Genomic DNA, 27,024 nt, shown 5'->3' with positions numbered 1-27,024 from the left:
TTTTAGACTTGAGGTCTTCAACACAACCTCGGTTTCCTTTGGACCCTGAACAATTCTGCAGCTCCATTGATCCCTCATAGATTTGGTAATGTTACAAGAGACATTGAGAGTGTACTGTTGACAAAGCTGCTTAATCTGTACCTTCCCATAATCCCACCACTGCTTCAATGATGTAAACCCCCTTTTCCTAGTTTTGAAAATATTCCAAAAAAATATAAAAGTTTCTTTAAAATGTGCATCTAGTAACAGAACAGTATTAAAATGCTAGCAAGCAGACTTTTGTTTTACTTTTGCAATAAAAACATTGCATGTCAACATTGAGTGACCTGAAAAACCTACAGGCATAATCCCACATTCTTTAAAAATAGTAAAATTATGCTTAAAAGAATAAAAATGATCTAATCATGCCATAGTAAAAGATGTTTCTCTATTATGAACCCAAGTGTACTGTCTGACTTCCTCATGCATCTCTCTCCACACATCAACCAATCTATGAGTTACTATCAACTGCTTGATTGCACATATGGAGGCAGCATGGGGTTCAATATGATTTCTGTCTATATTATCATTTTTTGTGCAGTTAAAATCCCCCCCCAGAAATAAAGCCTCTTCAGATCCACACTGATTTAAAACCACACTGAGGTCATTTAAAAACCTAACCCTATCAGGCCCTGCATTTGGAGCATATAAATTTACAAAAAACAAAGTAAAAGACTCATATTTGGCTCTAACCACCATCAATCTACCACTCACTATTTCCTCTACCCTATACGATTGTGGTAAAAGGTTTTTTAGAAAAGAGGAGTGCCGCTCCTCCACTAGATTTACTCAAACCACTTAAAACAACTTCACCATCCCACTCCTTCTTCCTGTCAGTGTCGTTCTTGATATCACTATGTGTTTCCTGAACAAACATGACGTCAGTGAGCCTTAGCTTTACAAGTTCAAAAAGAGGTGCTCTCTTTCTCACGTATTTTGCTCCATTTAGATTAAGTGTACAGACTTTGACATTGGCCATCGAGACTGATGTGAGAAGAAACACATGATAAAAGAACATTGACCAGAACAGGAAACGATTTGTTTTATACTGCTTCTGGCTCTTAATGCTGTATTTCTTGTTCGATTTTCAGAACCATTTTCCTTAACCTGTACATCTCTTGATCAGTGTAGCCCCTTTCTTCTTTTTTTTCTCATCTGGGATTTAACAGAATACGTAAACAATTCTTTATCTGTGAAAAAAATCCTCAATTTTGACAATGCTCAAATTTTTTGTCTGTTGCAAGAATTTCTTAATTTGGCATGTATCATAGTACTCTTGCTTTGTTGCAGCTGACAAGTGGGAGGTAGTGTGAGTCTGAATGTCTACACCACCATCCTCCTCCTTAAACTCATCTTCAGACATTTGTAGCTCTTGCTGCTTTTTCTTTAATACAGGTACCTGGCTGTCTCTACCACAGTCCCCTTCCTCCTCCTCTTCCTCCATATTCAACTAAACCTCAGACAGTTGTTCTTCCTGCTGCCTGCCTTTCTCCCCTGTTATTGCTCCTTTTTTGGCTTGAGAGCCACTCGTTTTAGCTGCCTGCTTTCTCTTCAGTACAGGAACCTCACAGACTTTTTCTTCTTCCATCAAATCCTCCTCGCTGCTCAACACTATGCCTTCTGCAGCTCCACCTGTAGTGTTTGATGCCACTGCCTGTTCAATTCGTGCCTCTTTTTCATCATTCATGTTTTTCTTTTTAGACTTTTCACTCCATTTGGATGTTTCAGTTTTGTCCGTGTAGTCTGGACTCGGTCCCTTTTCTGTTGTCTCTTCACTGTTCTGCCTGGTTTTACTCTTTGTTTCCTCTCGCTTCTTCACTCTGTGTTTTGCCATCAGAGGAGTGTTTCTCAGGACAAGCCCGAACCAAATGACCCTCTCCTCCACAGCCAAACCACTTCAAGGTCGCAGAGTTTACAAAAATCACATAATCAAAATCATCTACCCTCACCCTAAGAGCTACATCCAGTTCGTCGTCTTTTTTATTCAGGATCATTTGAACCTGTCGTCTGTGTGAACCTACATGTCGCACCAGCGGCGAATTGCAGCCAGACAACAGTTTCCCGATCGATGAAACTATTTTTCCATATCTCGACAGTTCTCTTGTCAAAAAATAATTGGAACTGAACGGTGGAATGTTTGAAATCATGACTCTTGTTGACGGTGTGGTGAGCGGCGATACCAACACAAAACTGTCATTAATAACAACGCCTGCTTCAACCACTTTGTTTACTTTGTCTACAGTATTGACAAAAATCACCACAGCGCCATTCATTCTAGCCACAGATTTAATGATGCTGTAACCCACAACCTCTCCGACTGCCAAAGCACAATCCTCCACCGAACAAGGAAAACCAGGCAACACTTTAAAGCCATATCGTCTGGTGAATTTGGTAAACTCCATACTGGCGTTTAGCACGCCGACCAGCAAACACTGGCTGACTGCAAACACACACACAGACACACAAACACAAAACCCCTTAAAACCTCCCTATAGACTCACACCAAACCAGTAACCCCACAATACACACTATGTACAATATTTACAAGGAAAAATAAAGACAGCAAAAAGATAGAAAATGTTCACAACCACTCTCATACGTCTGCTCAGTACGCTCACTCACACTTCCGCCAGAGAGAGAGAGAGACAGACAGACAGACAGACAGACAGAGACAGAAAGACAGACACAGCGAGAGAGAGCAAGCGAGAGAGAGCAATGGAGACAAAGAGGGAGAGAGGCAGCCAAAGAGGACGAAAAATTGATCATTTAGGTTGTGTTAATGATAGTGCAGTGTATTTCACAGTAAGGTTAATGAAACACCTCTAAATTTAGACTAATTGATTTATTTTGTCAGTGACTGCCAGCCACAATGTGTGTTGCGAAGAGGTTCGATAAAAGTGATGAACAGCATTGTTGCCCCTAAGGGCATGCGGGAGTATAAACAGAGCTGATGTGTTGGCGGCCATCTGACAGTCCTCCTCACCCTTCCTGCAGGATGCGTGAGCATCCTGCTGCAGCTTAAGATTTGCCAAGTTGAAAGAGTAGCAGTGGTTCCGGAAAGACACCCATGTCCACTCTCCCAGAGAGTCCGGGCACTGCCCCGGGTAGCTCCACCGGTGAACCACTGGTTCATCTGACAAGGCAACACAGGCATGGACACAAAATGTAGAAATGGTTAGGATATGGTCATCCACCTTAACATTTAACATATGGTACATCCCTATAAACACACATACACACCAAAAAAATGGCTTGTATAGATATACAAACGTGCATTTCAACACACACACACACACACACACACACACACACACACACACACACACACACATACACTTACCACCTATTTGACAGATAACAGCATCTAGTTTATCATCACAGGGAGTCATGGTCCATTGTCCACTGGTGGTCATGTGACCACACCCAGCCATCTGATTGGGTTCTCCATCTTTCCAGTTGGAATATGCCACTTCCTCTTCTCCCAGCCACGTAAAGGTCCGACCCTTAACGATCATACACAACGTTGGAGTTTAGAATTCATTCTCTCCAATCATGATTGTACTTTTTTCTACCTATTTAATTTCACTCCAGAGCATTGGTTCTCAACCTGGGGGTCGGTCGGTCGGTCGGGTCGGGTCGCCCCCCCCCCCCCCAAGGTGGTCGTGAGATAATTTCTGGGGATCACCAGATGGTTGTAGAGAAAACAAGAATGAAACCGTCCCAACCTACGGCACACCTGATGCAAAATATAGCTGTACTGTCTCTTTAACTGCTGTGCCATCACAGTATAAAAGGTGGTGCGCTCTGTGCTGACCCTCGGGGTACTTCAACACTTCTTTGAGAGATCAATACAGTACAAAATATCTGTACTTTTAGTAGATAATAATAATAATCATTCTTCATATCAGGATCAGCATGAAAAAAACATTGCAGTAATTGAATGTTACAGAAATTGAATATAAATCATTGTCACTTTTTTTGGGGGGGGGGTTCTCCCTTTTTGTTCTCCCCAAAGTGTACTTAGCCTCTTCTGTGCCATCCCGGTCGCTGCTCCACCCCCTCTGCCGATCCAGGAAGGCCTGCAGACTACCACATGCCTCCTCCGATACATGTGGAGTCCCCAGCCGCTTCTTTTCACTTGACAGTGAGGAGTTTCGCCAGGGGGACGTACCGTGTGGGAGGATCACACTATTTCCCCCAATCCCCCCGAACAGGTGCCCTGACTGACCAGAGGAGGTGCTAGTGCAGCGGCCAGGACGCACACTCACATCCGGCTTCCCACCCGCAGACACGGCGAATTGTGTCTGTAGGGACGCCTGACCAAGCCGGAGGGAACACAGGGATTCGAACTGGCGATCCCCGTGTTGGTAGGCAACAGAATAGACTGCTATGCCACCCGGATGCCCCCATGTCATTGTCAGTGAAAAGGTGACATTGTCTAAGATGTCTTTGTTGTAGCAACCTGCGTGGAACCAAGCCGTTGTATTTAATATATTTCATGTGTCTGTAGCTCAAAAACAGACACCTCAAACAATGTCAGCTTCAAATTAAAAATGACAATTTACTGAATGACATTTAATGGCAGCAGTCATAAACATTCATAAAGATTCCTTAATGTTCATGACAGGTGTCGTGTCGTGTCATGGTTACGACGGTGTCATGTCAGTGGTATGCACACCCCTTCAACTAAAGGGTTACAAAGGCGCGAGCAGGACGCACGGGTTGCTGCAATCAGAGGACAGTGAGGACAACAGCAGGCTGATAGTCCAGAACAACAAGACTTGTGTATTCAGTTGACATATCAAAGACAACACTAAGTAGGACGCGCTTGCACGTGAGTGACCACAATTTAGTAAGTTCGTGAATTATTAAACACTATTAAAACAAAACGATGAATGTACTACATCAGGCAATAAGTATTTTTGACCTTTGTATGATCGCTGGTATACTGAGATGTCAGACTGAAAAAGCAGTGTGTTGCGAGCTCATTCTGATATAGCTTTTTAGCTAGCTATTTTTATTGCTAATATTTCCCTTTGATATTTCAGTCTTTACTTTTGCGGTAACATACTTTTTATTTTCATCTCTATGTAGTGAAAATAAAAGTAGACCAGCCAAGTAGAAGTGGAGAGAGAAGCACCACAATGCTTGCGTGGGTGCGTGCAGCCTCTGAGGTCCGCGTAGCAGCTTCAAGCGATTATATGAGACGCGATCTGCTGCGGACAAGTTGCAGCAGGTCACAGAACATGATCATCACAGTTAAAGGGTGCCGGCGTGAGCCAGCACAGGTTAAATAGTGCCACTGCCTAATGGATACCTCAGGTGAGGAATAGGCTGCAGGAGTAAACCCCTACAGAAAATCAACGTCCACAGTGCTGTTGTTTTTTGTTTTTCTTGCCCTTTTGTATCTGTTTAAGTGGGAGAGCACTGCTGGCGTCGTGTGTGGCTGCCGCTTCTCCCTCTCATAGCCCCCCCCCTTCTCATCCACCCCTGTATGTTTGTGTTATGTTTATTTGTTGTCTTTTTTCACCCCGTGTATTATAAAGCGACTTTGAGTGTTAGAAAAGTGCTATATAAGTTTGATTTATCATTATTATTATTAATTTGCGACACAGCCCACAGCAGCAGATCCGCGACGCTGTGGGAAAAATAAAATAAAATATTTTAGACTAGGGGCGGCACGGTGGCGCAGTGGTTAGCACGGTCGGCTCACAGCAAGAAGGGCCTGGGTTCGAGCCCCGGAGTAGTCCAAACTTGGGGGTCGTCCCATGTCGTCCTCTGTGTGGAGTTTGCATGTTCTCCCCGTGTCTGCGTGGCTTTCCTCCGGGGGCTCCGGTTTCCTCCCACAGTAAAAGACATGTAAGTCAGGTAAATCAGCCATTGTTCCTATGTGTGTGTGTGTCTGTGTCTGTGTGTCTGTGTGTCTGTCAGCCTTGTGATGGCCTGGCGGCCTGTCCAGGGTGTCTCCCCACTTGCCGCCCAATGACTGCTGGGATAGGCTCCAGCATCCCCGCGACCCTGAGAGCAGGATAAGCGGTTTGGATAATGGATGGATGGATGGATGGATGGATGGATATTTTAGACTGGGGAAGGGTTTTTACATTACATCACCTGTACCAGTGATATTATTTGCCTTAGAATAGATTTTATTGTGTGTTTGTGAGAGTCAAAGTGTGTGTGCCGAAGAGGTGCCATTATTTCAATAACTCTAAAAACACTAATTAAAGCCAAAATCGGTCTTCCTGTGTGAATTTGGCAGTTTTCATGTGTTATACTACAGTAATCCCTGAACAGTTTCGGGCAGACAATTTATGAACGACCAATGTTTTTGCATCAGGGTGTTGTGAGTTAAATGTCACAGTGCTATTGGGGGGGGTCGTGAACACCAACCTGATTCTTGTGGGGAGGTCGCGACTCGAGAGGGTTGAGGACCACTGCTCTAAAGCATCAAGACAGATATGAGCTCACCCCAAAGTTGTACAGAGCGATCCAGGCAGGTAGGCGTAAGCTGTTGATGAGCAGGGTAAGGTAAGCCTGCTGGTAGGCATCTCTCACAGTGGCAAGGGTCCCATTCAGGGACTCGCACATGTGCAGAGCGCCTGTCCAGTCCAGGCGCTTCTGCACGACCCGGTACGTCACCCTGCCCAACTCGAAAGGTTCTGAGAGGGAGGAGGGAATGAGAGCAGCAGCTGGGGGGAGACCTGGATCTGAAGAACCAACAAATCCAGCGAGAGAGAGAGAGAAAGAAAGAAATGGATTCAGTCCTGGCCATCTCAAAGTGTTTGATGACGACACTGATGTGGCAATCTGTTGCAAATTTGCACCTTGTTTCTTCTGACAGATGAAACCATGCTTCTCCATCTCACAGGCACGTGAAGCCCACATGCCAATGCTTTTCACCGGGTTCCCATGAATCATTACCACACAGTTTCCCTGAGAGGTGATAGTGATTTTATCACACAACAAGGAGGCAACACAGGATGATAAGAATGAGGCACAAAAATGCATAATACAAGACAGAAACACAGGTTGAGAAGTGACCGATGTCAGATATGGAAGAATTATATAGAGTACCGGGTTCTTGTTGTGGTGTGGTCCACTGTTGTCGAGAGGCTCCCCGGGAGCCCAGTTAGTGTAGCTTAGTAGGCCGGGTTGGGCCCACTGGAAATGGCCTTTAGAGTCTGACGTCAAGCCCACCCACATATCAACACTGACATTGTAGAGCAGAGTGGTGACAAAGGCTGTGGGGGACAACACAGATTATGTAATTACTGTGTCCATGTGTTTATGTGCATATTTGTGTCTGTGAATATGGCGTGTGTGTGTGTGTGTGTGTGTGTGTATTGTGTGGTGTGGCTGAAAAGACAAATAGGTTTTGTGTTTGTTGATACTGATGAGATAGCTATAAATGTTGCATACCTTGTTCCAAATGATTGGGCACCACTGCCAAGACCCCTCCTTTGCTCTCACATTTCAGCTTGGCTGCAGACCACGTAGCCCTGTTAGACTCCTCCTGACCAAATATTCTAAAGCACTACAGAGATGATAAAGGTAAATATCATGTTCACACATATTTATTTAAGCAAATTGAAGACCCCACAGCTCAGGTTTGGTTATGTCTAAACTTAATTAAAAACTTTAGACATAATTTAATATTTAATAATGTAATATTTACCAATGTAATTGCTATGTTGGGGGAAAAAAGTCAACACTGCAAAGTCAAGAAAACTGGGCAATGTGAAACAGACAGGGATGACGAGGTGTGTTACACTAGAGATTTTACATTAGGGTTTCCTGGGTATACTACACTCACAAATTAACACTTTAAAAAAAACGTTGCCTCATAAGGGAATATTTATATTAAAATAAGAAAAGGTTAGTAATTCCTTAAAGAAAAATAATTGTACAGCTCCTGGCAGACTCAAAAATGAACCCTAATATGAACGCTACTGTTGAACTGTACCACGACTGACAATACTCATTTCAAATAGCAATGTTAAAGGGGATATGTATAGCATTTAGCAACTGTCGAATTCATACGCCAAACAAATAGGGGGCAGCATATTACCAGAAAGTTGGGATGAAACGCACAGTCCCTTTAATAGGTTGGAAACGGGAATTTGGAGAGCGGAGGGCAGATCTACGCTTTTGCCGCAAGGATTTCTAACTCGCCGCTGCTCACGCAATTTTGCACACACACACACAAAAAATCATACAACATAGGAAAACTTGTCAAGTCACTGACGAATAAAAAATGTCGGCCCTCCGGTTTATCGTTTTTGAGATATGAGTGTTTGTTCGGAAGGTGCGCGTCCCATAGACTAACACTATATACCTTAATGGCGCACTCTAGCTGAGATGCTACATCTTCCAAATGTCCACCGTTTTAACTCACTGTAACGTACTCAGTTCTCACTCTATTTGGACGCATAGATCAAAATGTTAGTCGACGTCTTGTGACGCTCACGATGTACAATTCTAAGCTGTGCAATGTATAGTTTGTGAGATATGAGCATTTTGGCGGGTGTGCACCAGTACCCTATGAGCAGTGCTACTTCCTCATCCTGTCATGTTGGACTGAGGGCAGACTAGACGCTACAGTGACTCACTATCGCCTCTTGAGGTACAAATTGGTATTAAGAGAGGGGCCGGGCCGTTATTAGCTGGTTAGTGTGCCAACTTCAGTAGGTCTATCTGTGCAACACAATACATACATGTCTTTGACCTAACGCCAAAAATGTTATTTCTTCACATTCTGTAGATAATTTTAGTTAATTTTTGAACATTTTAAGCTAAAATTCTTACACATAGCCCCTTTAAGCACACAGATCATGATAAATAGTATCCTTACAGTGACAGGGAAAGGAAATCTAGTGAATTCCTTTTACAGTAAAATCAAATGCCCTCTTATTTTGCCAGGGATATGCATCAGTGACCACTATGGGGTCTTCGTGGGCTCACCTTATGCTGGTAAGAGGACCAACCTTCAGGACATCCTGAGGGGGGATGAGGTGATGATGGTGTGGGAGGAATAGTCCCAGTGACATTCACCCGCTTACAGATGTAGGGCAGGTCTGAGTGACACTTTTGATCTGCCCACTCCACTATTTAGGAACAAAAAGAGGCTGATGTTATTTTGCTAACAAAGTAGAATATCGAGTAAAAGACCAACAACTTAGTGGGTTAAAGCCTCCAAAATTGAGTCCCCCTCATACCTTTGCTAGCAGATATGTGGACACATTTGCGATCCCGGCTGAGTGGGTGCGGCCTCCCCAGGGCCCAGGACACATAGTTGAGCACAGAGTGGTCTGACCAACGGAAACGGCCATCGTTCTCATAAGTGTGAAGGCCAATCCACCAGTTGTCACCCTCAACCTTGGACATCTGTAGGTTGAACCAATTATGAACTATGAGCAAACACTGATAGTGCAGTCACTGTAAGGAAAAATGTTTTTGCCACTCCATGTATGCCATTAGGAACACTTTTAAAGAGATGAGAATTATTTGTTTAAAAGGAATAGCATAGTCAGGGAAGCTATTACAATATAGAGCGTTTGACATTATTATGTCAGCCATGGAGTGCTTGACAGCCTATGGATGGTTTTTAAAGGCATGACAATGGTGTAAATGTATAAGCATGTATATTTCTGAAAGGCATTCTTTAAAAAGGAAAAATTAGTTAGTGTTGAGGGAACACAGCACCTTGCGTAACGTGGTGGCCAGGAAGGCTGCTTCATCAGCAGAGTGAACAGAGGCTAATGAGGCTTCAAACCAGGAACAGATCCTCTGGGCCTGATCCCAGGTGTTGCGGTGGTCAAAGAACTTGTAATCAGCCTCCTGGAAGCCCACCCACTCTGGAGAACTGGAGCCTGGCACATGAGTAGAACAGAGTATGACAGGGAATGAAAACCTGTGTAATAGATAGATTTTCAAATGTTTTGGAAGACAAATCAATGTAATTTTTTGCATAAACTGAATGGTTCTGTTGAAAGAAGATGTTTTGCTGGGCTGGCTGACCTTCAGAGGCCTCTGGGTCCTTGCTAACGGTCCCTGAAAACACAAAAACACAAGTGAAATTTGTATTCATCGCATAAAGAAAATAAAGAGGTTCAAAACATTACACTGCAATGTCCTAGCCTGCGCTGGTTTACCCCTGGGGATCTTGCAGATCCAGTCTAAATCAGCATCACAGTGCATGGCCAGCCAGGTCATAGTGCCCAGGTCTGCTGCACCACACTGACAGATGTTGTAGAAGTACCGCCCGAAGTTCTGGTAGGTCACCTGAATCACAGAGAAAGAGAGCAGAGAAAAATCTCTTCTCGATGGACACAACGCTACTGCTGTTGTAAACTGTATTTGATGATTTTATACTTTTATCAGCACACAAGAAGCTAACTATAAAAAGTAGCTGTAAAACAGGGTTATAATTTATTCAAGGCATGTTTGTGACGTTTGAAGCTGTTTTACAGGTAAAATTATGAGGAGACATTGATGTCATGACTCACAGCCAGTCCGTCACTCCATTTCCAGCTACCGTTGTCCATGGAATTCCTACGATTCAGCCCAATCCAGAACCAGTGCTGTTCATGGTCTTCTGACACCCTGCAGGCCACATTGTTATCATCATCATTATCATCATCATCATCATCATCATCCTCATTTCATAGATCTTGTCGGGTGCACACCTACCCAAACTTTTCGTGGAGAACCTGCAAGACAAATTGCTCCTCCTCATGGTCGCTGATGCTGAGTAGGTTGGCCCCGTGTTTTTGGCAGTACAGATGGGCCTGCACCCAGCTCAGCCTCTGGTCCTGTTGGGATGAAGAAAACACCTACACACAGAGTAATAAAGGTTAATGACAGTCTAATAACACAATACCCCCCCACCCGCTTTTTCTCCCCAATTGTATCCAGCCAATTACCCCACTCTTCCAAGCCGTCCCGGTCGCTGCTCCACCCCCTCTGCTGATCTGGGGAGGGCTGCAAACTACCACATGCCTCCTCCTATACATGTGGAATCGCCAGCCGCTTCTTTTCACCTGACAATTAGGAGTTTCACCAGGGGGACTTAGCACGTGGGAGGATCACGCCATTCCCCCCCAGTTCTGAGCAGAGGAAGAACTAGCGCAGCGACCAGGACACATACCCACATCCGGCTCTCCACCCGCAGACACAGCCAATGTGTCTGTAGGGATGCCCGACCAAGCCGGAGGTAACATGGGGATTTGAACCTCCGATCCCCATGTTGGTAGGCAACAGAATAGAGCGCCACACTACCTGGATGCCCCCAAACTAATAACACAGTATTTATTGTAACACAATTAATGCAACTAATTTTATTTATTAACTATTCCACACAATAACATGCTTAATTAATACTGATTAATGAATAGCTGTTATTAACACAACATGACTTAATTCTGACTTAATTAAAATATGTTTTCTTTACAAACCATAAACTGTGATTGAAGTTATAATGGCTGAGCTGTACCTTGTAACAATAACGTAATTTGTCATTGCTCTTCCAGCCGCTGGGGCAGGCGCCGGTGAGACTGGGGGTGGGCAGAGGAGCAGGGGGCTCAGGACTCAGAGATGCATCCTGCTTCTCACGGCAGATGAACTTTGCACGTGACGATGCACACTCCATCACCTCCCACAGACCCGTTGCGGAACCTGTTGCCAGGGAAACACAGCCCCCTTGGATGGTGGCTGTAACAGACATGGGGTGAAGGAAGGGCACTGCGTCAGGCAAACAGAACTGATGTTAGCTGGAATGGAATAATGACGTGGAGCAACAGTGATCAGTATACATCTGAGTTTTGTGATGAGTTTTCCTTGAAGACAGGAATAGAATCATTTACCAGCGAATTCGCTTTCTTTTTTTTAATGAACAGTGATTTTCTGCTTCCTATTAATTTTAACTGTTTAATGAACAAGCCTGAAACAGCTACAAACTAAATACTATACAGAAAGAGGAAGGAAAAGATGGTCCATAAGTGGTTCTTCCAGCTTATCTAGGACCTTGAGAGCAGGAAGGAATCCTGATGGAATAGGCTGGGCTTTTAACATTATGGATATCATGGATCTAAAAAATTCCACAATAGCCCTAGACTTACCAAATTTGCCATTTATGCTCCTGGTCTTTTTTGTATCCAAATTTGGATATCAGCATACAATTTTGAATGTTTTTGTTTCTTTTGGCTACAAATATGAAAACAACAGGTGCAGATTATGAGTGGCTTTGACAATTTTATTTTTATTTGACCAGTTTAACGGGTGCTTAGTATTTCTTACTAAAATTAGACCATTGTTATGTGTCCCTGAAAAGACCTTTTGCCTTACTTAATACTAAGCCTGATGCCTAACTTTAATGCTATACCTAAGCCTAACCATAACCCCAATTGTAACCCTAGCCTCTCTCATCTCTCATCTTCAGCCGCTTCTCCAGGGTCGGGTCGCAGTGGCAGCGAGCTAAGTAGGACACTGTAGACGTCCCTCTCCCCAGCAACGCCCCCTAGCTCCTCCTGGGGGGATCCCAAGCCGTTACCAGGTCAGAATGGACATGTAGTCCCTCCAGCAAGTTCTGGGTCTACCCCAGTGTCTCCTCCCGGTTGGTCCTACTGGACCAGTCTGCAATGCCGGAAGTCGGCATGCCCCAGTCCCTGCTTTTGGCTGCCGCCCGGCCTGCATTGCACCCTACCCCAATGCTCATTCACGCGGGTGGTGGGTCCACGAAGTGGTGGCTTCATGTTGTTTTTTCAGGCTGGGCCCGACCGGGCCCCATGGGCCAAGGCCCAGGCACCAGACACTCGCCAGCGAGCTCCCTTCGCGGGCCTGACTCCAAGAGGGGGCCCCTAGTCCTTGACCTAAACCCTCACCCAGAAATAACCCTTTTCCTCATGGTGACCTAAAAAATCCCCATGAGGTAGTTGGTCTGGACTTTTACTATTCTTATTAGGACATTATGTCCACACAAGTGTAAATAAACACACACACACACACAGTAAGAGTTAATGCTGACCTGGCTGGTCTCGGTTCCAGTGGGTGAAGGAAACTTCATCTCCAGTGAGCCAGTGGAAAGCTTGGTCCTGAAAGCCTCTGTCATGAAGACCGATCCAGAAGGACTCTCCAGAGCGTCCAAACACCAGGCTGCTGAGAAAAGCTTGCTCAAACCTTAAAAGAATGAAAGAGTCTATGAGCGAGGTAGCACCGGAATGTGTTTCAGTTTCAGTGTCTTAATGTGTGTGTGTGTGTGTGTGTGTGTGTGTGTGTGTGTGTGTGTGTGTGTGTGTGTGTGTATGTGTCTGAGTTTGTACCTATTGGTAATGGTAACCAGGGCAGCGCCACTCTCTTCACATGCTTTCTTGGCCTCGTCAAAGGTGAGTTTGTCCTCTCCCACCCAGTAGCAGGCTGGACTGTGCCACTTCCATCCCTGAGGAGGAACAGAGGGATGAGGAGCGGTATTATAGGGATCAAACGATCAGAAATAATATCTGACTCAGTAGAATGTGGTGCGTGTGTGTGTGTGTGTATACACGTGTGTGTGGGTGTGTCCCTCTTGGTATAACTGATCCCGTGGGCTATTGCTAAAAAAAAAGTGCTCTGGATTAGTTCACAAAATCGACAAGGTTTTAAGATACAAATAGATCTATTTAATATGTATTTAAGGAAAATATAGACATGCAAATGATTACGTGAGATGGAGTCTAAACAGATATGGGACTGTTAAACCAGCCCTGCAACACAGCAACGCCATAACACAACACAGAGAATCCAAGACAAGTCCAGGCACAAAGAAACAGCTTTTCCCTGACCTAAATCTCTCCTGCCAGCTTGTGAAGTTGTAGACGTGTACAGACGAAGAGTGCAGCCAATGCTCGAAAGGTCAAGAGGGGTGAGATTGTGAAGGAATATGAAAAAAACAGAGACAGTGTGTGCACAGTTTTGTGTGAATCAGCCTAACCTCAAACTGTTGCACAACCACCTCTGGCAGCCAAACAGAAACCTCAAAGACTTCCAGCCGTCTGGGAGTCTCTGCACCGTTAAACTGCCCTTATCTTCTTAGTACTGTCCTTTCCCCCTCCTCCTATCCCTGGATCACATCATTTTTGGTAAACATTTCAAGGATCATGTGACTTGATTATCTTTAATAGATGAGAAGTGTGTCTTGATAATTGTTGTTTGACATGTTGCATGAAGTGTACAAGATGCAGTCCTTTTCGTCTGCTCAAACCATACCCCTACATAAGCCTGTGCCATCCTAAATGACCACCAAGGATACCATGCTCTCCAGGGAGAGAGAGAAAGTTACACCACAAAAAACCCAAAACAAATTATTCATCCATGCATGAGTCAAAAAAAATTTTTTTTTTAATTCTGGGGGGAGGGGGGGTTCCGCCCCTTTTCTCCCCAATTGGATCCAGCCAATTATCCCACTCTTCTGAGCCGTCATGTGGAGTCACCAGCCGCTTCTTTTCACCTGACACCGGGGGGGGGGGGCATACCACATGGGAGGATCACGCTATTCCTCCCAGTTCCTCCTCCCTGCCGAACAGGCGCCCCGACCGACAAGAGGAAGAACCAGTGCAGCGACCAGGACACATACCCACATCCGGCTCCCCACCCGTAGGCACAGCCAATTGTGTCTGTAAATAGTAGACCAAGGGTAGTGTAGCACAGTGTTTCTCAACCGGGGGTCCGCGGACCCCTAGTGGTCCGTGGTGTAATTGCAAGGGGTCCATGAAAATAAAATATCTTTAAAAAAAGATCCTATGACATTTATAGAAATAGGATTATTTTACTCAAATGTGACTGAGACCTTTATCTACCTAAACTATAAAGGGTAACAGGACTTTTTTCGCTAATTACATCTTTTTCACAAGTGTAATTTATTGTATTTTAATAAGAGATCTCGCTCCCGTTTGCATTGTTAAAAGTTACTGCATAAAAATTCTGTTGTTACATATATATGAAAGTTACTGAATACATATTCTGTTTTGTTACATATATCTGAAAGTTACTGCATAAGAATTCTGTTTTGTTAACTAAATCTAAGTTACAACTGAAAGCTCTTATTTTTGCCCCAAAGAGTGAATAAATGCTATAATGCAATTTAAAATGCAGTTTCTACTGTTTCTACAAATTGCAACCCCCCTCCCCCAAGATCAGGTGGAGGGGTCCTCAGGGTAGATCAAAAATACGCAGGGGGTCCAGGACCCCAAAAAGGTTGAGAACCACTGGTGTAGCAGACTATTCCGTTACCTACCAACATGGGGATCACCGGTTCGAATCCCCGTGTTACCTCTGGTTTGGTCGGGCGTCCTTGCAGACAAAATTGGCTGTGTTTGTGTGTTTGTGTGGGGGGGGGCGGATGTGGGTACGTGTCTGGTCGCTGCACTAGCACCTCCTCTGGTCGGTCAGGGCGCCTGTTCAGGGGGGGAGATGGAACTGGGGGGAATAGCGTGATCCTCCCACACGTTACGTCCCCCTGGTGAAACGCCTCACCGTCAGATGAAAAGAAGCGGCTGGCGACTCCACATGTATTGGAGAAGACATGCGGTAGTCTGCAGCCCTCCCCGGATCAGTAGAGGGGGTGGAGCAGCAACCGGGACTGCTCGGAAGAGTGGGGTAATTGGCCAAGTACAATTGGGGAGAAAACGGGGGGGGGAAAGCAAAAAAAAAAAAAGCCTTTCTCATTTTCAATTACATTCTGCATGAGCTGCACGAGGTCATTGCTAAAAAAATTAAACGTTCAGGTTTAGATATATCTCAATCTGGTACTGAAATTAAAATTTAGTGAACATTTCCACAGACAACTATGCACAAAGAGTGAGTGCACCCTATATTAATAGAGAGAGAGAATATGGACTGTGAAATCATACAGAGAAAAAGATGGGCCTAACAGATGTGATATCGATTACTTTGTGTACATGTGGGTTACAATGAAAAGTGTGTGTGTGTGTGTGTGTGTGTGTGTGTGTGTGTGTGTGTGTGTGTGTGTGTGTGTGTGTGTGTGTGTGTGTGTGTGTGTGTGTGTGTGTGTGTGTGTGTGTGTGTGCGCGCAGCCTATCTGGGGCGAGGGGTGTCTGGTGACCTTCCTGGCCCTGGGGGAGTGAGTTATACCATGGTCACAGACAGGAAATGTGCCAGTGGAGAGTGAGCGACTGAGAGAAGATCCAGCAGGAAGAGGGGGCAGGGGTGAGAGGTTGACCAAAATATTTACAATAATAGTTAAACCCCTCTGCTAACTGTCTGCAACTGGAATCAGGACACGTTTACACTGTAGGAAGGAGGAAAGACAGAATTTACTGCATCTGAGAGCAGTGATTGCAGGGGTTCAATCTTATATGGGGAATCCATCCATCCATTATCCAAACCGCTTATCCCAATTGGGGTCGCAGGATGCTGGAGCCCATCCCAGCAGTCACTGGGCGGCAGGCGGGAAGACACCCTTGACAGGGCGCCAGACCATCACAGGGGATAATATAGGGAATATTTAATATGGGGAATATATTAATACATTTAATATTAATTATATTTAATATAGGGAATATCTATAACATGGGGAATATTTAACTGAACTTGTTTATAATTAAACTAACTTAACTTGCTCATAATTAGACTAACTTGTTAAATGTTATTAATTATTGTTAGGTAATTGTTAATTGATTAATCATCTTGTTTATAACTAAACTAACAACTTGTTTATACTCAAAGGTTCTAGAACTGTGTCATTTGTTAGAAGGAACAACTGCAAAAGGATTAGTGATACAGTAATATAATATAATATAAAATATGCACCCTATGCATTGCCTTTGTGCACTGCCTGTTGACACCTATGGCCTATCGGACTTGAACCTAGTTTTCGCTACACTTACTTGCGTTGTTGCCTCCTGACTAGATCGTTGCTTGTGTTGTATTAACTCTCAGATGTGCGTCGCTTTGAATAAAAGCGTCTGCTAAATGAAATTGTAACATTGTAATTGTAACATTGTAACATTGTAACTGTGCAGTCTTTGCGTTTTTGTCAGCTAGCGTGATTGGGACTGGCTAAAATCTAAAAATAACTGCTGTCTGGCTGCATTTATTTGCCTTTGCGATAATTCCAGATCTTTGAGGCTGGATCCTACGAGAAAGGAGTGTGAGTGTTGGTCAAAGAGGGCAGAGCCGAGAATGGTGCAGGGAAAAACAGACCAGAGAGACAGGAATAAAGCAGGGAAGTTAGTACAAACAGGGAACAAATAGTACTTGTTTGCACTCGTTGTGTTGTTGTTTCCCGTCTGTCTTTGTTCCTGGTTTCTTACAGATGGACGGCAGAGTCATATTACATGAGTTGTCATTCCAGCGGCCTTCCTGCATACGTAAGCACATACAAACACAAAGAGCTGTCAAATATAAACAAATGGGAGAGACTCGCTGGCAGTTGGACTCATTGCAGGGAGATGATGAAAGTCCCGAGACAACAAGGGTCAGAACTGGGGTTCAGGGGTCACTCACAGGTCCCCAGATGTTGACGCAATCCTCCTGGATATTACGGAAGTTATTGGGTTCAAACGGGTGCCAGTAGGTGAAGATGACGGGTGTGTGGTCAGTCCACTGGAAGTCCATTTGAATATCAAGGTCGTGCAGTCCTATCCATAGCTCCTCAATATCTAACAGAAGACAGGATGGACCACAGAACAAGGATGGTAATAAGGGGGGATGGAGTTTGGAGTTACGACAGAACAGATGTTAAGCAACAAAAACTATTGTGCCATATGAGTCCAATAGAGACCTCAGGAACTATCAAACAAAAACACTGGACTGACTGAAATATGTGAGAAAAATAAAGAATGAAGTGATTTGAAAAGATTTTCTTTTTATTAAGTTAGGGCAGGGTAGCTCCCCCCCCCCCCCCGTTTTGTCTCCCAATTGTATCTGGCCAATTACCCTACTCTTCCGAGCCACCCTGGTCGCTGCTCCACCCCCTCTGCCGATCTGTGGAGGGCTGCAGACTACCACATGCCTCCTCCGATACATGTGGAGTCACCAGCCACATCTTTTCACCTGACAGTGAGGAGTTTCACCAGGGGGATGTAGTGCATGGGAGGATCATGCTATTCCCCCCAGTCCCCCCTCCTCCCCGAACAGGCACACCGACCGACCAGAGGAGGCGCTTATGCAGCGACCAGGACACATACCCACATCCGGCTTCCCACCCACAGACATGGCCAATTGCATCTGTAGGGATGTCTGATCAAGCCGGAGGTAATACGGGGATTCGAACTGGCGATCCCCATGTTGGTAGGCAACAGAATAGACTGCCATGCTCCCTGGATGCCTAAGGGTGTAGCTTTAACAGAATTGTGATATAAAAAGGTAATGTAGAAGCTGGGGATAATCACCTCTCTTCAGGTTGCGTACGATGAACTCTAACTCAGGTAAGGTATGGATGCTGACTAGATTGGCCTCCATCTTTTGGCAGATCTTCTGTGCTTGGTCCCAGTCTGTCTTCTCAGAGGTCAGCTTGTAGCAGCCTGCCTGGAAGGCCTGCCAGCCCACATCACAGTCATACTTCTCATCATCTGCCCACGAGTCTGTCAGCCACCACAGAGATAAATCATATCAGCACAAAAAAAAAACAAACAATAATTTAGGAGAAAAAAAAACAGTAATCACAAATTATTCAAAATGAGAACTTCGAACCGACCGGTAGTGAAGGGATCGAGGGTGGCATTGGGTCTCTTCTTACAGACGTAAGGCAGGGCTACAGAACACTCCCTGTTCTGCCAGTGGCCCGATGACTCAGTCCTGATCACAACACAGTTTTCTTCCTCAGCATGGTTTGGCTGATCTTGAAGAAGAGACAAGTGTTAGGTAACACTCTTCTAAACTAAACATTACTGCTGTTGAAAGTGCCCTTGACCAAGCCACTTGACCGCGGACATTCTCAGTGGCCAGCTGTGTAGGACTGTGGCTACAGTGGATATCACCTGGTGTGACTACGGGTGAATCAGGAATCAGGAACACTTTATTTGTCACTTCATTTCATGTACTTCCGAACATGAACTTAAATGAAATATCGTTTCCCCAGCCCATAGCAGTGCAACACAAAACACAACAAAAACACATCCAAAAACTACAAGAATTTCAAGAACACAATATCCAAACTAACACATATATACAAACTAATGCATCCAAACTATAAAAAAAAATCACTCCACATGGGAACCAACGCCAGCCAGGATGACTGTCAGAACTGCCAGTCTGCATGGGCTAGCAGTTAGCTTGGCCTGCCCCACTTCCACGTCCTGTCAGACCATGCTCGATGCTTCCTCCTCGGGTACAGCTTTGGGCAGGGTCCGTGGTCCTTGGGCTCACCGGAGCAGCAGACAAGCTCCCCCACCTGATCCAGCACCAGCTCTCCCAGCCAGAAACCCTCGACAGACCTCCTCGCACTCCTCCCGATGACACCAAAAACACCACAGTCAACAACAGGCAAGGCCTGCCGCCAGACCGCCCTCTGTGTTATCGGAACTGCTGGTCTGCAAGGGCTAACAGTTAGCTTAGCCTGTCTCGCTTCCAGGCCACCTTCAGACCACCTTCGGTGTTACCTCCTCAGTCATAGCTCCAGGCAGGGCTGTGGTCCCTGGGCCCACAGGACGCAGCAGACCAAGCTCTCCTGGCCGATCCAGCGCCAGCTCTCCCAGCCATCAAACGAAAACACAAACTTAAACAGAAATGTGGACCAAGACACTGCATGGACGGTACTGGGTGAGGCTGCCGCAAACGTGAATTCGCGCCACCATCTTCCCACACTGGAAGCGGGAAATGCATGAGTGTTAATTGGTGTGTTGCTAATAAAAGGGCGAGTGCGCTCAGGGAAACTTACCAGCAAAATTGAACTTTTAAAAAATGATCACACAAGAAGGAAAACAATGCTTATATTAGAAAAGAGGGCATACTGTTTTAATAGTCTCACCAGGCTCCCAGTTGAGATACTTGAGGGGCGAGGAGTCAGCCCACTGCCAGCCTCCATCGATGTCCAGGTCATTCAGGCCAATCCACAGAGCAGCACTGTAGCCAGTCAGTAAACCTGGCACAGCAGGAAAACACCTGCCTTACATACCTTCAATTACAGTAACATCAAAGCCCCCCCCCCCCGGTGCTCTCAGCCTTCCTAATCTTTGAAACACACACTTCTTTTCTTTTTTTGCATGTGTGACAAGCCGGTGGACAAATGAATTTGGACATGTAAGCATTTGGGACTGCATGCCTATAGAAGATTTAAATTGCCGGCAGCAATGTAGGCAGAATTCAACAGGAAACATCAGAAACGTCATTATCATATTTGTACACATTGGTTGAGATTTCATCCAGGACTGGTGTCTTTTCATTGACATGTAGACACGTACGTATTTCAGTTTTTCGCTGAAATAATGCATTCAATTGTGCAGTAACGCATTAAGAACACCACGGTGATGTTCCGATGAATGGCAAATAAAATTCCTCACCAATTTTCCCCTGACCATATGTGATCCAGAGGAGACTCTGAATATTACTACTACGCCCGAGTTCTGTGACATAAAAAGCATACCCCAGATACCAGATATATGCCTTACCACAAACTGGTAATTACAGAACACATTTAACAGAATAAGGACGTGAATCACTTCTTGAAAACCTTGCGTAAACACGTCCAACATGGATTTTAATATTAAAAAGCAAGTTTTAACAACTCAGCTCAAGATTCTTCCCCTGAACTCAGACATATGAATTTACACGTAAGTGTACTAGCCTAAGTGCATGTGTGTGTATTTCTGTATATGCACCTTACCATTGATGTAGGTCTGCTCGTGAAGCTTGGTGATGCTGAGCAGATCTGCCCCCTGCTGCTGGCAGCTGATACGAGCCTCGTTCCACGACAGCGTAGCCTGGAAGTTGAACTGGTAGCAGCTGTCTGTCAGCGGGTCAGTTTCCCAGAAGGTCTCACAGCCGTTGCCTGACATTGAGAGGCACATATGAAAAGATGAGGTGAATGGAGGGAGGAACAGAGGAAACGAGAGCAAAGTGATCAGTTGAGAGAGAGAGAGAGAGAGAGAGAGAGAGAGAGAGAGAGAGAGAGAGAGAGAGAGAGAGAGAGAGAGAGAGAGAGAGAGAGAGATTAATTTCTGAATTTATTTTTTGAAGTAAGTACTTCCAGCAAAGATGAAAACAAAGTAATCTTAGTCTTAGAACAATAAAGCCATGTTACACCAAAGTTATCCTGTTCAATGATGTAAAAGATGCAAAAAATATTTGTCTTTTTTTTAGTTTTTTCCCTCCCCTTTTCTCTTCAATTGTATCCAGCCAATTACCCCACTCTCCCGAGCCGTCCCGGTCGCTGCTCCACCCCTTCTGCCGATCCGGGGGGGGGGGGGGCTGCAGACTACCTCATGCTTCCTCCAATACATGTGGAGTTGCCAGCCGCTTCTTTTCACCTGACAGTGAGGAGTTTCACCAGGGGGACATAGCGTGTGAGAGGATCATGCTATTGCCCCCCCTCCCGAACGGGCACCCGACTGACCATAGGGGCACTAGTGCAGCGACCAGGACACATACCCACATGTGGCTTCCCAACCGCAGGCATGCCAATTGTGTCTGTAGGGATGCCCGTCCAAGCCGCAGCAACACTGGGATTTGGAACCGGTGATCCCGTGTTGGTAGGCAACAGAATAGCCTGCTATGCTACCCGGACGCCCAACAGGTGTAAATTTTATTCAAATATCAAAGCATGATGCTTCTAAGAAACATACAAAGTCTGAATTACAGTAATGTGCAGTAATATATTGTTTGTCTGCTTTGTGAGAGGTTGCACTATGTGGGTGTAAGGTTGCAGGGACACGTGCATAGGAAGTGATGACTCACTCTTGACAGGGCAGAACCCCCAGCGCTCGTCCTTGCCGTAGTCGGAGGTGGTGGGCACACCATAAGTTACCGTCCTCACGTCCAACGCTGGTGCAGGTGTGGAACCACTGCCCATCATATAAAAAGGGCAGGTGGCAGGACCGGCCGTGGGAGTTCCCCTGGATGGTGTAGATCTCTATGTGAGAACAACAGTAGAGAGGCTTCATGTCCCAGCAGCAGCACAGAAAGGGGCCAGCTGACTTTGGTGAACTGAAATTCAGCATTTGTTTTCTCAACGGCTTGTGTAATCATCAAACTTTGGAAAAACACAGGGTGATATAAAATAGTAAACCAGTGAAATTGCTGGTTTACCCATGGTTTAATAAGCTCGTTCACATGTTGTTTCAATGATGAGGTTTTTGAGACAAGATCTGCAAGCATTCACAGCCAAAGGTGAAATGAAGTTATGAGCTAACAAATCTGACTGTCATCAGCATACCAGAAATTTGTGGGGGGGGGGGGGTCGAATTCTGTAGTGGATTTTTCCAAATTCTGCTGTAGTGAACTATCGGTTTCTACAATATTCTGTGGCCTTAAAATCATGTATAATTAGATTTAAGTTGCTTTTTTAGTAAACCAGAAATGTAATAGCCTGCAGTTTTTCTGAAAACTTGCTTTATTCATAAAATGCATTAATTGTATGAACACAATAAATCTATTTAAAACTTCCAAATATAAAGTGTATTTAACAACTCATCAGTTAGTGCAAAATACTCTACTAATAATGGTTAAACAAAGAAATATAAACAAAGTATGTTAGAAAGGGTTACATTTTACGTCTTTGCTTCAGGTTGAAAGATTGCAGATTGAACGACAGAATATTCTTTAAAGTGCAAAACAACATGTTTCAGTGCAAAGACTTTTACATGCAACATCCAAGCTGAAAGTTGACATAGGTGTAAAAACATCTCAATAGTCTCTCTGAGTGCAGTTTTTAAATCATCCGTGGCATAGCACACTATCACTACGGTAAGCCCTTAGTACAAAGCTAAGGCATGCACGGCTATGCTGTGCTGTTCACTTTCTGCACGATTCAATGGCCTCTCTGATTTTCTGCAAATCACAGCAACTCTGAATTCCATTGGTACAGAAGAGTGTGCAGAGAGGGGGAGAGGGAGGGAGAGAGAGAGAAAGAGAGAGCGAGAGAGAGAGAGACGAGAGAGGAGACGAGAGAGAGAGAGAGAGAGAGAGAGAGAGAGAGAGAGAGAAGAGAGAGAGAGAGAGAGAGAGAGAGAGAGAGAGAGAGAGAGAGAGAGAGAGAGAGAGAGAGAGAGAGAGAGAGAGAGAGAGGGAGGGAGGGAGGAGGGGCTGAAAGGCAGAGAGCAGGGAGTGAGCGGGGGAGGAGAGACTGAAAGAGTAGTAATGTTACCAAAAGACACTGGGTACCTCCACTAGGCCCTTTGGAAAGTAGGGCAGACATGTTAAACTAGGAGGGAAAGACTTCAAATGCTCCCTCCCTGTTTTACCTCTCCTCTCCAACACTGACTGATTCAACTGGAGCTGCCCAATGGTCATTGCTGACTAACATCAGAGGAATTCCTATACAACCATGTGTTTTATACACAAAGCAAACTGTGAGGAGAGGCATTTAAGAGTTAAAATGTCATTGCACTATTGCGCTTGCCACAAAAAAGCAAAGGAAACGTTGGTGAGGAATTATAAAGAATAAAGTAACAGGATTTTCTAGCCTTGAGTTAATGACAGATCTGGTTTTAATTGCAGTCAGGCAGAGGCTGTTAACTAGAGGCTCCTAGTCCTACAATGTGATGTGTCAATGACAAATACTTGTATATGATGTAGGTTTGATTTGACACACATGCTGCCAACTCCCATAGTTAAACCTAACCTGAGAAATACAATTATATAGAAATACAAATATACTTGAGGACAAAGACACTTCTGATGTCTTGATGCATGCTCAATGATCCAGGTAAGGAAATCCCAAAAAGTTGAATCAGTTCATTTGAACACGACATTTAGTAGGAGGAACGTTCATCACTCATCTAAGTGACCTCTTCAGTCTCAACTGACTGCAGGTGTCCCCACCCTTATAAACAATACAGTGGCATAACGACCGAACCCAACGATCGGCTTCATATGCAAATTACCTCGACCATTAACTAGAGTTTCAATGGCCATGTCTGCTGTTCACATAGGCTTTGGGAATGTTTGCAATCACAGCGTTGTCCCAGTAGAACCGGGGGAGGATCGATTTATTGACGGAAGTATGTCTGACCCCGGTACGGTAGGTGGCGATATGCCCTTTCAGCTGGATGCTATTGGCTGAAAGACCGCCGCGGGAACTATGGATCATGCGCAGAACGCCTCGGCCAGCTCGGGGCCGATTGAAGCGTAGACATGCCAGAGTAACTCGATCCCCAGCCGCATTATCCAGGTGTGTTAGTGCAACTTCAAGAAATTCGATTTAGTACGATTTCAGTCTGACTAACACGTTTACATGCATCTTAAAAGTACAGTTTTAGTTGGACTAACACAATACATCGACTTTTTCTATCATAATGTAAACGAGTGCGTTACGTGATGTGGAGAGGGAACGACCATCCCTGAACCGGGTGGCCTAAGAGTACATCTGGCGCCATCTTACAATGCCATGATTGCAAACGTTCCCAAATCCTCTGTGAATAGAACACATGGCCGTTGTAACTCTAGTCTCTAGCTAATGATCACGGCAATTTGCATATGAAACTGATCGTTAGTTTCAGTCGTGTTGTTTATAAGGGTGGGGATACCTGCAGTCAGTTGAGACTGAAGAGGTCACTTAGATGAGTTATGAAACGTTTCTGCCACTAAACGTCGTGTCCAGATGAACTGATTCAACTTGCTGGGACATTTCTGATGTTTACTTCAGTTTAAAAATAACGAATTGTTTGCCTTGGTTTTTCTAGTGGGCTGGCAGCCAGTTGTCCTCTAAGATTCCTTGGAGGCAACAATTTTCTGCATTCAATCATTTATTCATTTATCAATTAATTCATCCGTTACTGCATTGAACAGATGTGGCTGTGTCATTTGCACCAGAGACTTACTTATCCCACAGTAAAACAGAACACTTTTCAGTTAGTTTTTGTTTTGTAAATGTGTCAGTGACATGAACTGGATCACACATAAACACACTGCCCAAACCACCAACTATCCTGATGATGTAATACATTTGCCTGAACCTGGTGTGAATTCATACCTCGGTATGTTTTTGCGCACAGGTCCTGCTCATCGCCATAGAGCCTCCACTTGAGCCCCTCTGCAGGAGGCCTGACAGGGGAGGAGTACGAAGAGGCATTAGCAGAAGCTGGCAGTTTGGCGAGGGCAGATACTTATTGAGGCTCTCCAGCACCTGGCCACAGTGCCAGGTCCAGCTTAGAGGTTCACGGTCACAGGTGTACATGCCCAGCGAAGATCTCTCCCCTCGAGAGCTGGCGTTGCCCATGGTGAGGCCAGGCACAGGGAGGAGTCCAGGTTTAACAGGCGACCCCGACTCACAAACTTCCAGCTTTGGGCATCTGCCTCGCAGGATGGTGACAGGTAAAGCAAGTGATCCCGCACCCCCAAGCAACCCTGGGCCCCCTCATGGAAGAAAGAAAACACGTCAGAGCCCAGCGGCTCTGTACAGAGAGATGGGCACAGCGGCATCAATCAATAATGCTGATCAAAACAGGATTCCATATTAGCTGCTAATGTGGAGCGAGAACAGGCCAAATCAATATCACTGTTAATGGATTTACTGGCATAGAGCTGGCTTGTCCATTTGACTTAGGGCCTTGGATGTACCTTCAATAACAAATAGCAGTAGTATTAATTTCCTCTAACATTACTGAAAACATCTACAAATGAAGGCAATTCCTTTCAGCATCAGACATCCCTTAACCTACTCCATTTTTTCAAGAGTTTGCAATGTGACATGTGAGAAGTCAGTGCAGATATGGTTGTTTTTTCATATGGTCATTTATGCAAGATTAAAAATCACACCAGCATTATTGTTCAAATAATAAAATCTGAGATATTTGCCCTATATTACAGAAGTCTGACCTGAAATGGCCTCTCTCCACATTGCTGGAGTTGTGGTTTGACCATGGGGAGCGCAGCGGTTGAAGGTTTTGGGGTAGACAAATAGAAATTCTTACTATGGGAAGTTGCATCGTGACTACAGGGAGGACACATGCTGTATGACATAGCTCAATCTTTTTTTTAACAGTTCCTAATTTGAAGCCCCAGAACTGAGTTTCCTCTCATTCACACCTGGGATGGAAGACTGTGGTTGGATCGGCATTACTTCAATATTGCTGTGATATGATTCTCTGTGAAACTACAACTGTCTGCAGGGTGTTAACTGACAGAGCCATGTGGTATTTTCATTATGCCGTGCTGCCATGATACACTTAGCAAAATAAATATAACGGTAACAAAATGATGAGTGAGTCGAAAAAAAAGTTGAACTTGAGGCATTCCAGTACTGGCTGACATCCAGCCACAGTGACTGGAATTTCAGGAACAAAATCCCAACACCGTTCCCCAAAAATATGTGGTTTTCTCTCATCTTCATTTTTCCTTCTTATTCTATGAGAAGATGGGGAAGGTGCATTAAGAGAGGATAGATAATGCATGGGTGGATGGATGGAGTGTGAGCAGTCTGGAATTATGAATACTTCAGTGTTTGTCTCGTGTGTGTTTGTACATGTGTCTGTGTATGGTCAGTTTCTGTGAGTGGGTGTGATTGAGAGAAAGAGATGGAGAGAGAGAGAGAGAGAGAGAGAGAGAGAGAGAGAGAGAGAGAGAGAGAGAGAGAGAGAGAGAGAGAGAGAGAGAGAGGAGAGAGAGAGAGAGAGAGAGAGAGAGAAAGAAAGCGCAAGAGAGAGAGAGAGGAGAACAGACATGCAGCGCCAGTGAGTCTAAATTGAAGTACTTTCAAAAGTATGAAGGCTTGAAAAGCCCAAAAACAAACAGGATCTGAGACCCAGAAGTGAGAAGAAGTGAGAAAGTGAGACCCTCAGCATTCCTACTCCACAGGACCCGGGAGGGGCCAGGAAGTGGGGTAGGTGTGAAAGACCA

At 44.9% G+C, this 27,024-nt stretch overlaps 1 protein-coding gene across 1 annotated transcript in view; it reads right to left on the bottom strand.

Annotated features, from left to right (window-relative positions):
• The window catches only part of LOC130119338 (C-type mannose receptor 2-like), a 47,410-nt gene that overhangs the window by 11,578 nt on the left and 8,808 nt on the right, over positions 1 to 27,024 (bottom strand). Inside the window, 27 exon segments of the mRNA XM_056287800.1 lie at positions 3,023 to 3,172; positions 3,380 to 3,542; positions 6,508 to 6,746; positions 6,864 to 6,972; positions 7,114 to 7,280; positions 7,459 to 7,573; positions 9,001 to 9,143; positions 9,255 to 9,423; positions 9,742 to 9,908; positions 10,057 to 10,089; positions 10,191 to 10,320; positions 10,545 to 10,641; positions 10,729 to 10,871; positions 11,531 to 11,748; positions 13,061 to 13,212; positions 13,356 to 13,471; positions 17,287 to 17,391; positions 17,536 to 17,690; positions 18,423 to 18,614; positions 18,728 to 18,871; positions 20,000 to 20,113; positions 20,855 to 21,019; positions 21,925 to 21,976; positions 21,978 to 22,099; positions 25,160 to 25,276; positions 25,279 to 25,416; positions 25,419 to 25,580. Of these exon segments, the coding sequence (XP_056143775.1) occupies positions 3,023 to 3,172; positions 3,380 to 3,542; positions 6,508 to 6,746; positions 6,864 to 6,972; positions 7,114 to 7,280; positions 7,459 to 7,573; positions 9,001 to 9,143; positions 9,255 to 9,423; positions 9,742 to 9,908; positions 10,057 to 10,089; positions 10,191 to 10,320; positions 10,545 to 10,641; positions 10,729 to 10,871; positions 11,531 to 11,748; positions 13,061 to 13,212; positions 13,356 to 13,471; positions 17,287 to 17,391; positions 17,536 to 17,690; positions 18,423 to 18,614; positions 18,728 to 18,871; positions 20,000 to 20,113; positions 20,855 to 21,019; positions 21,925 to 21,976; positions 21,978 to 22,099; positions 25,160 to 25,276; positions 25,279 to 25,416; positions 25,419 to 25,580 (3,777 nt within the window).

This window comes from Lampris incognitus, chromosome 10 (assembly GCF_029633865.1).
Source record: "Lampris incognitus isolate fLamInc1 chromosome 10, fLamInc1.hap2, whole genome shotgun sequence".
Taxonomy (NCBI): domain Eukaryota; kingdom Metazoa; phylum Chordata; class Actinopteri; order Lampriformes; family Lampridae; genus Lampris; species Lampris incognitus.
Note: the sequence above shows the minus strand (reverse complement) of the source record. Positions and strands in the feature narration are given on the sequence as shown.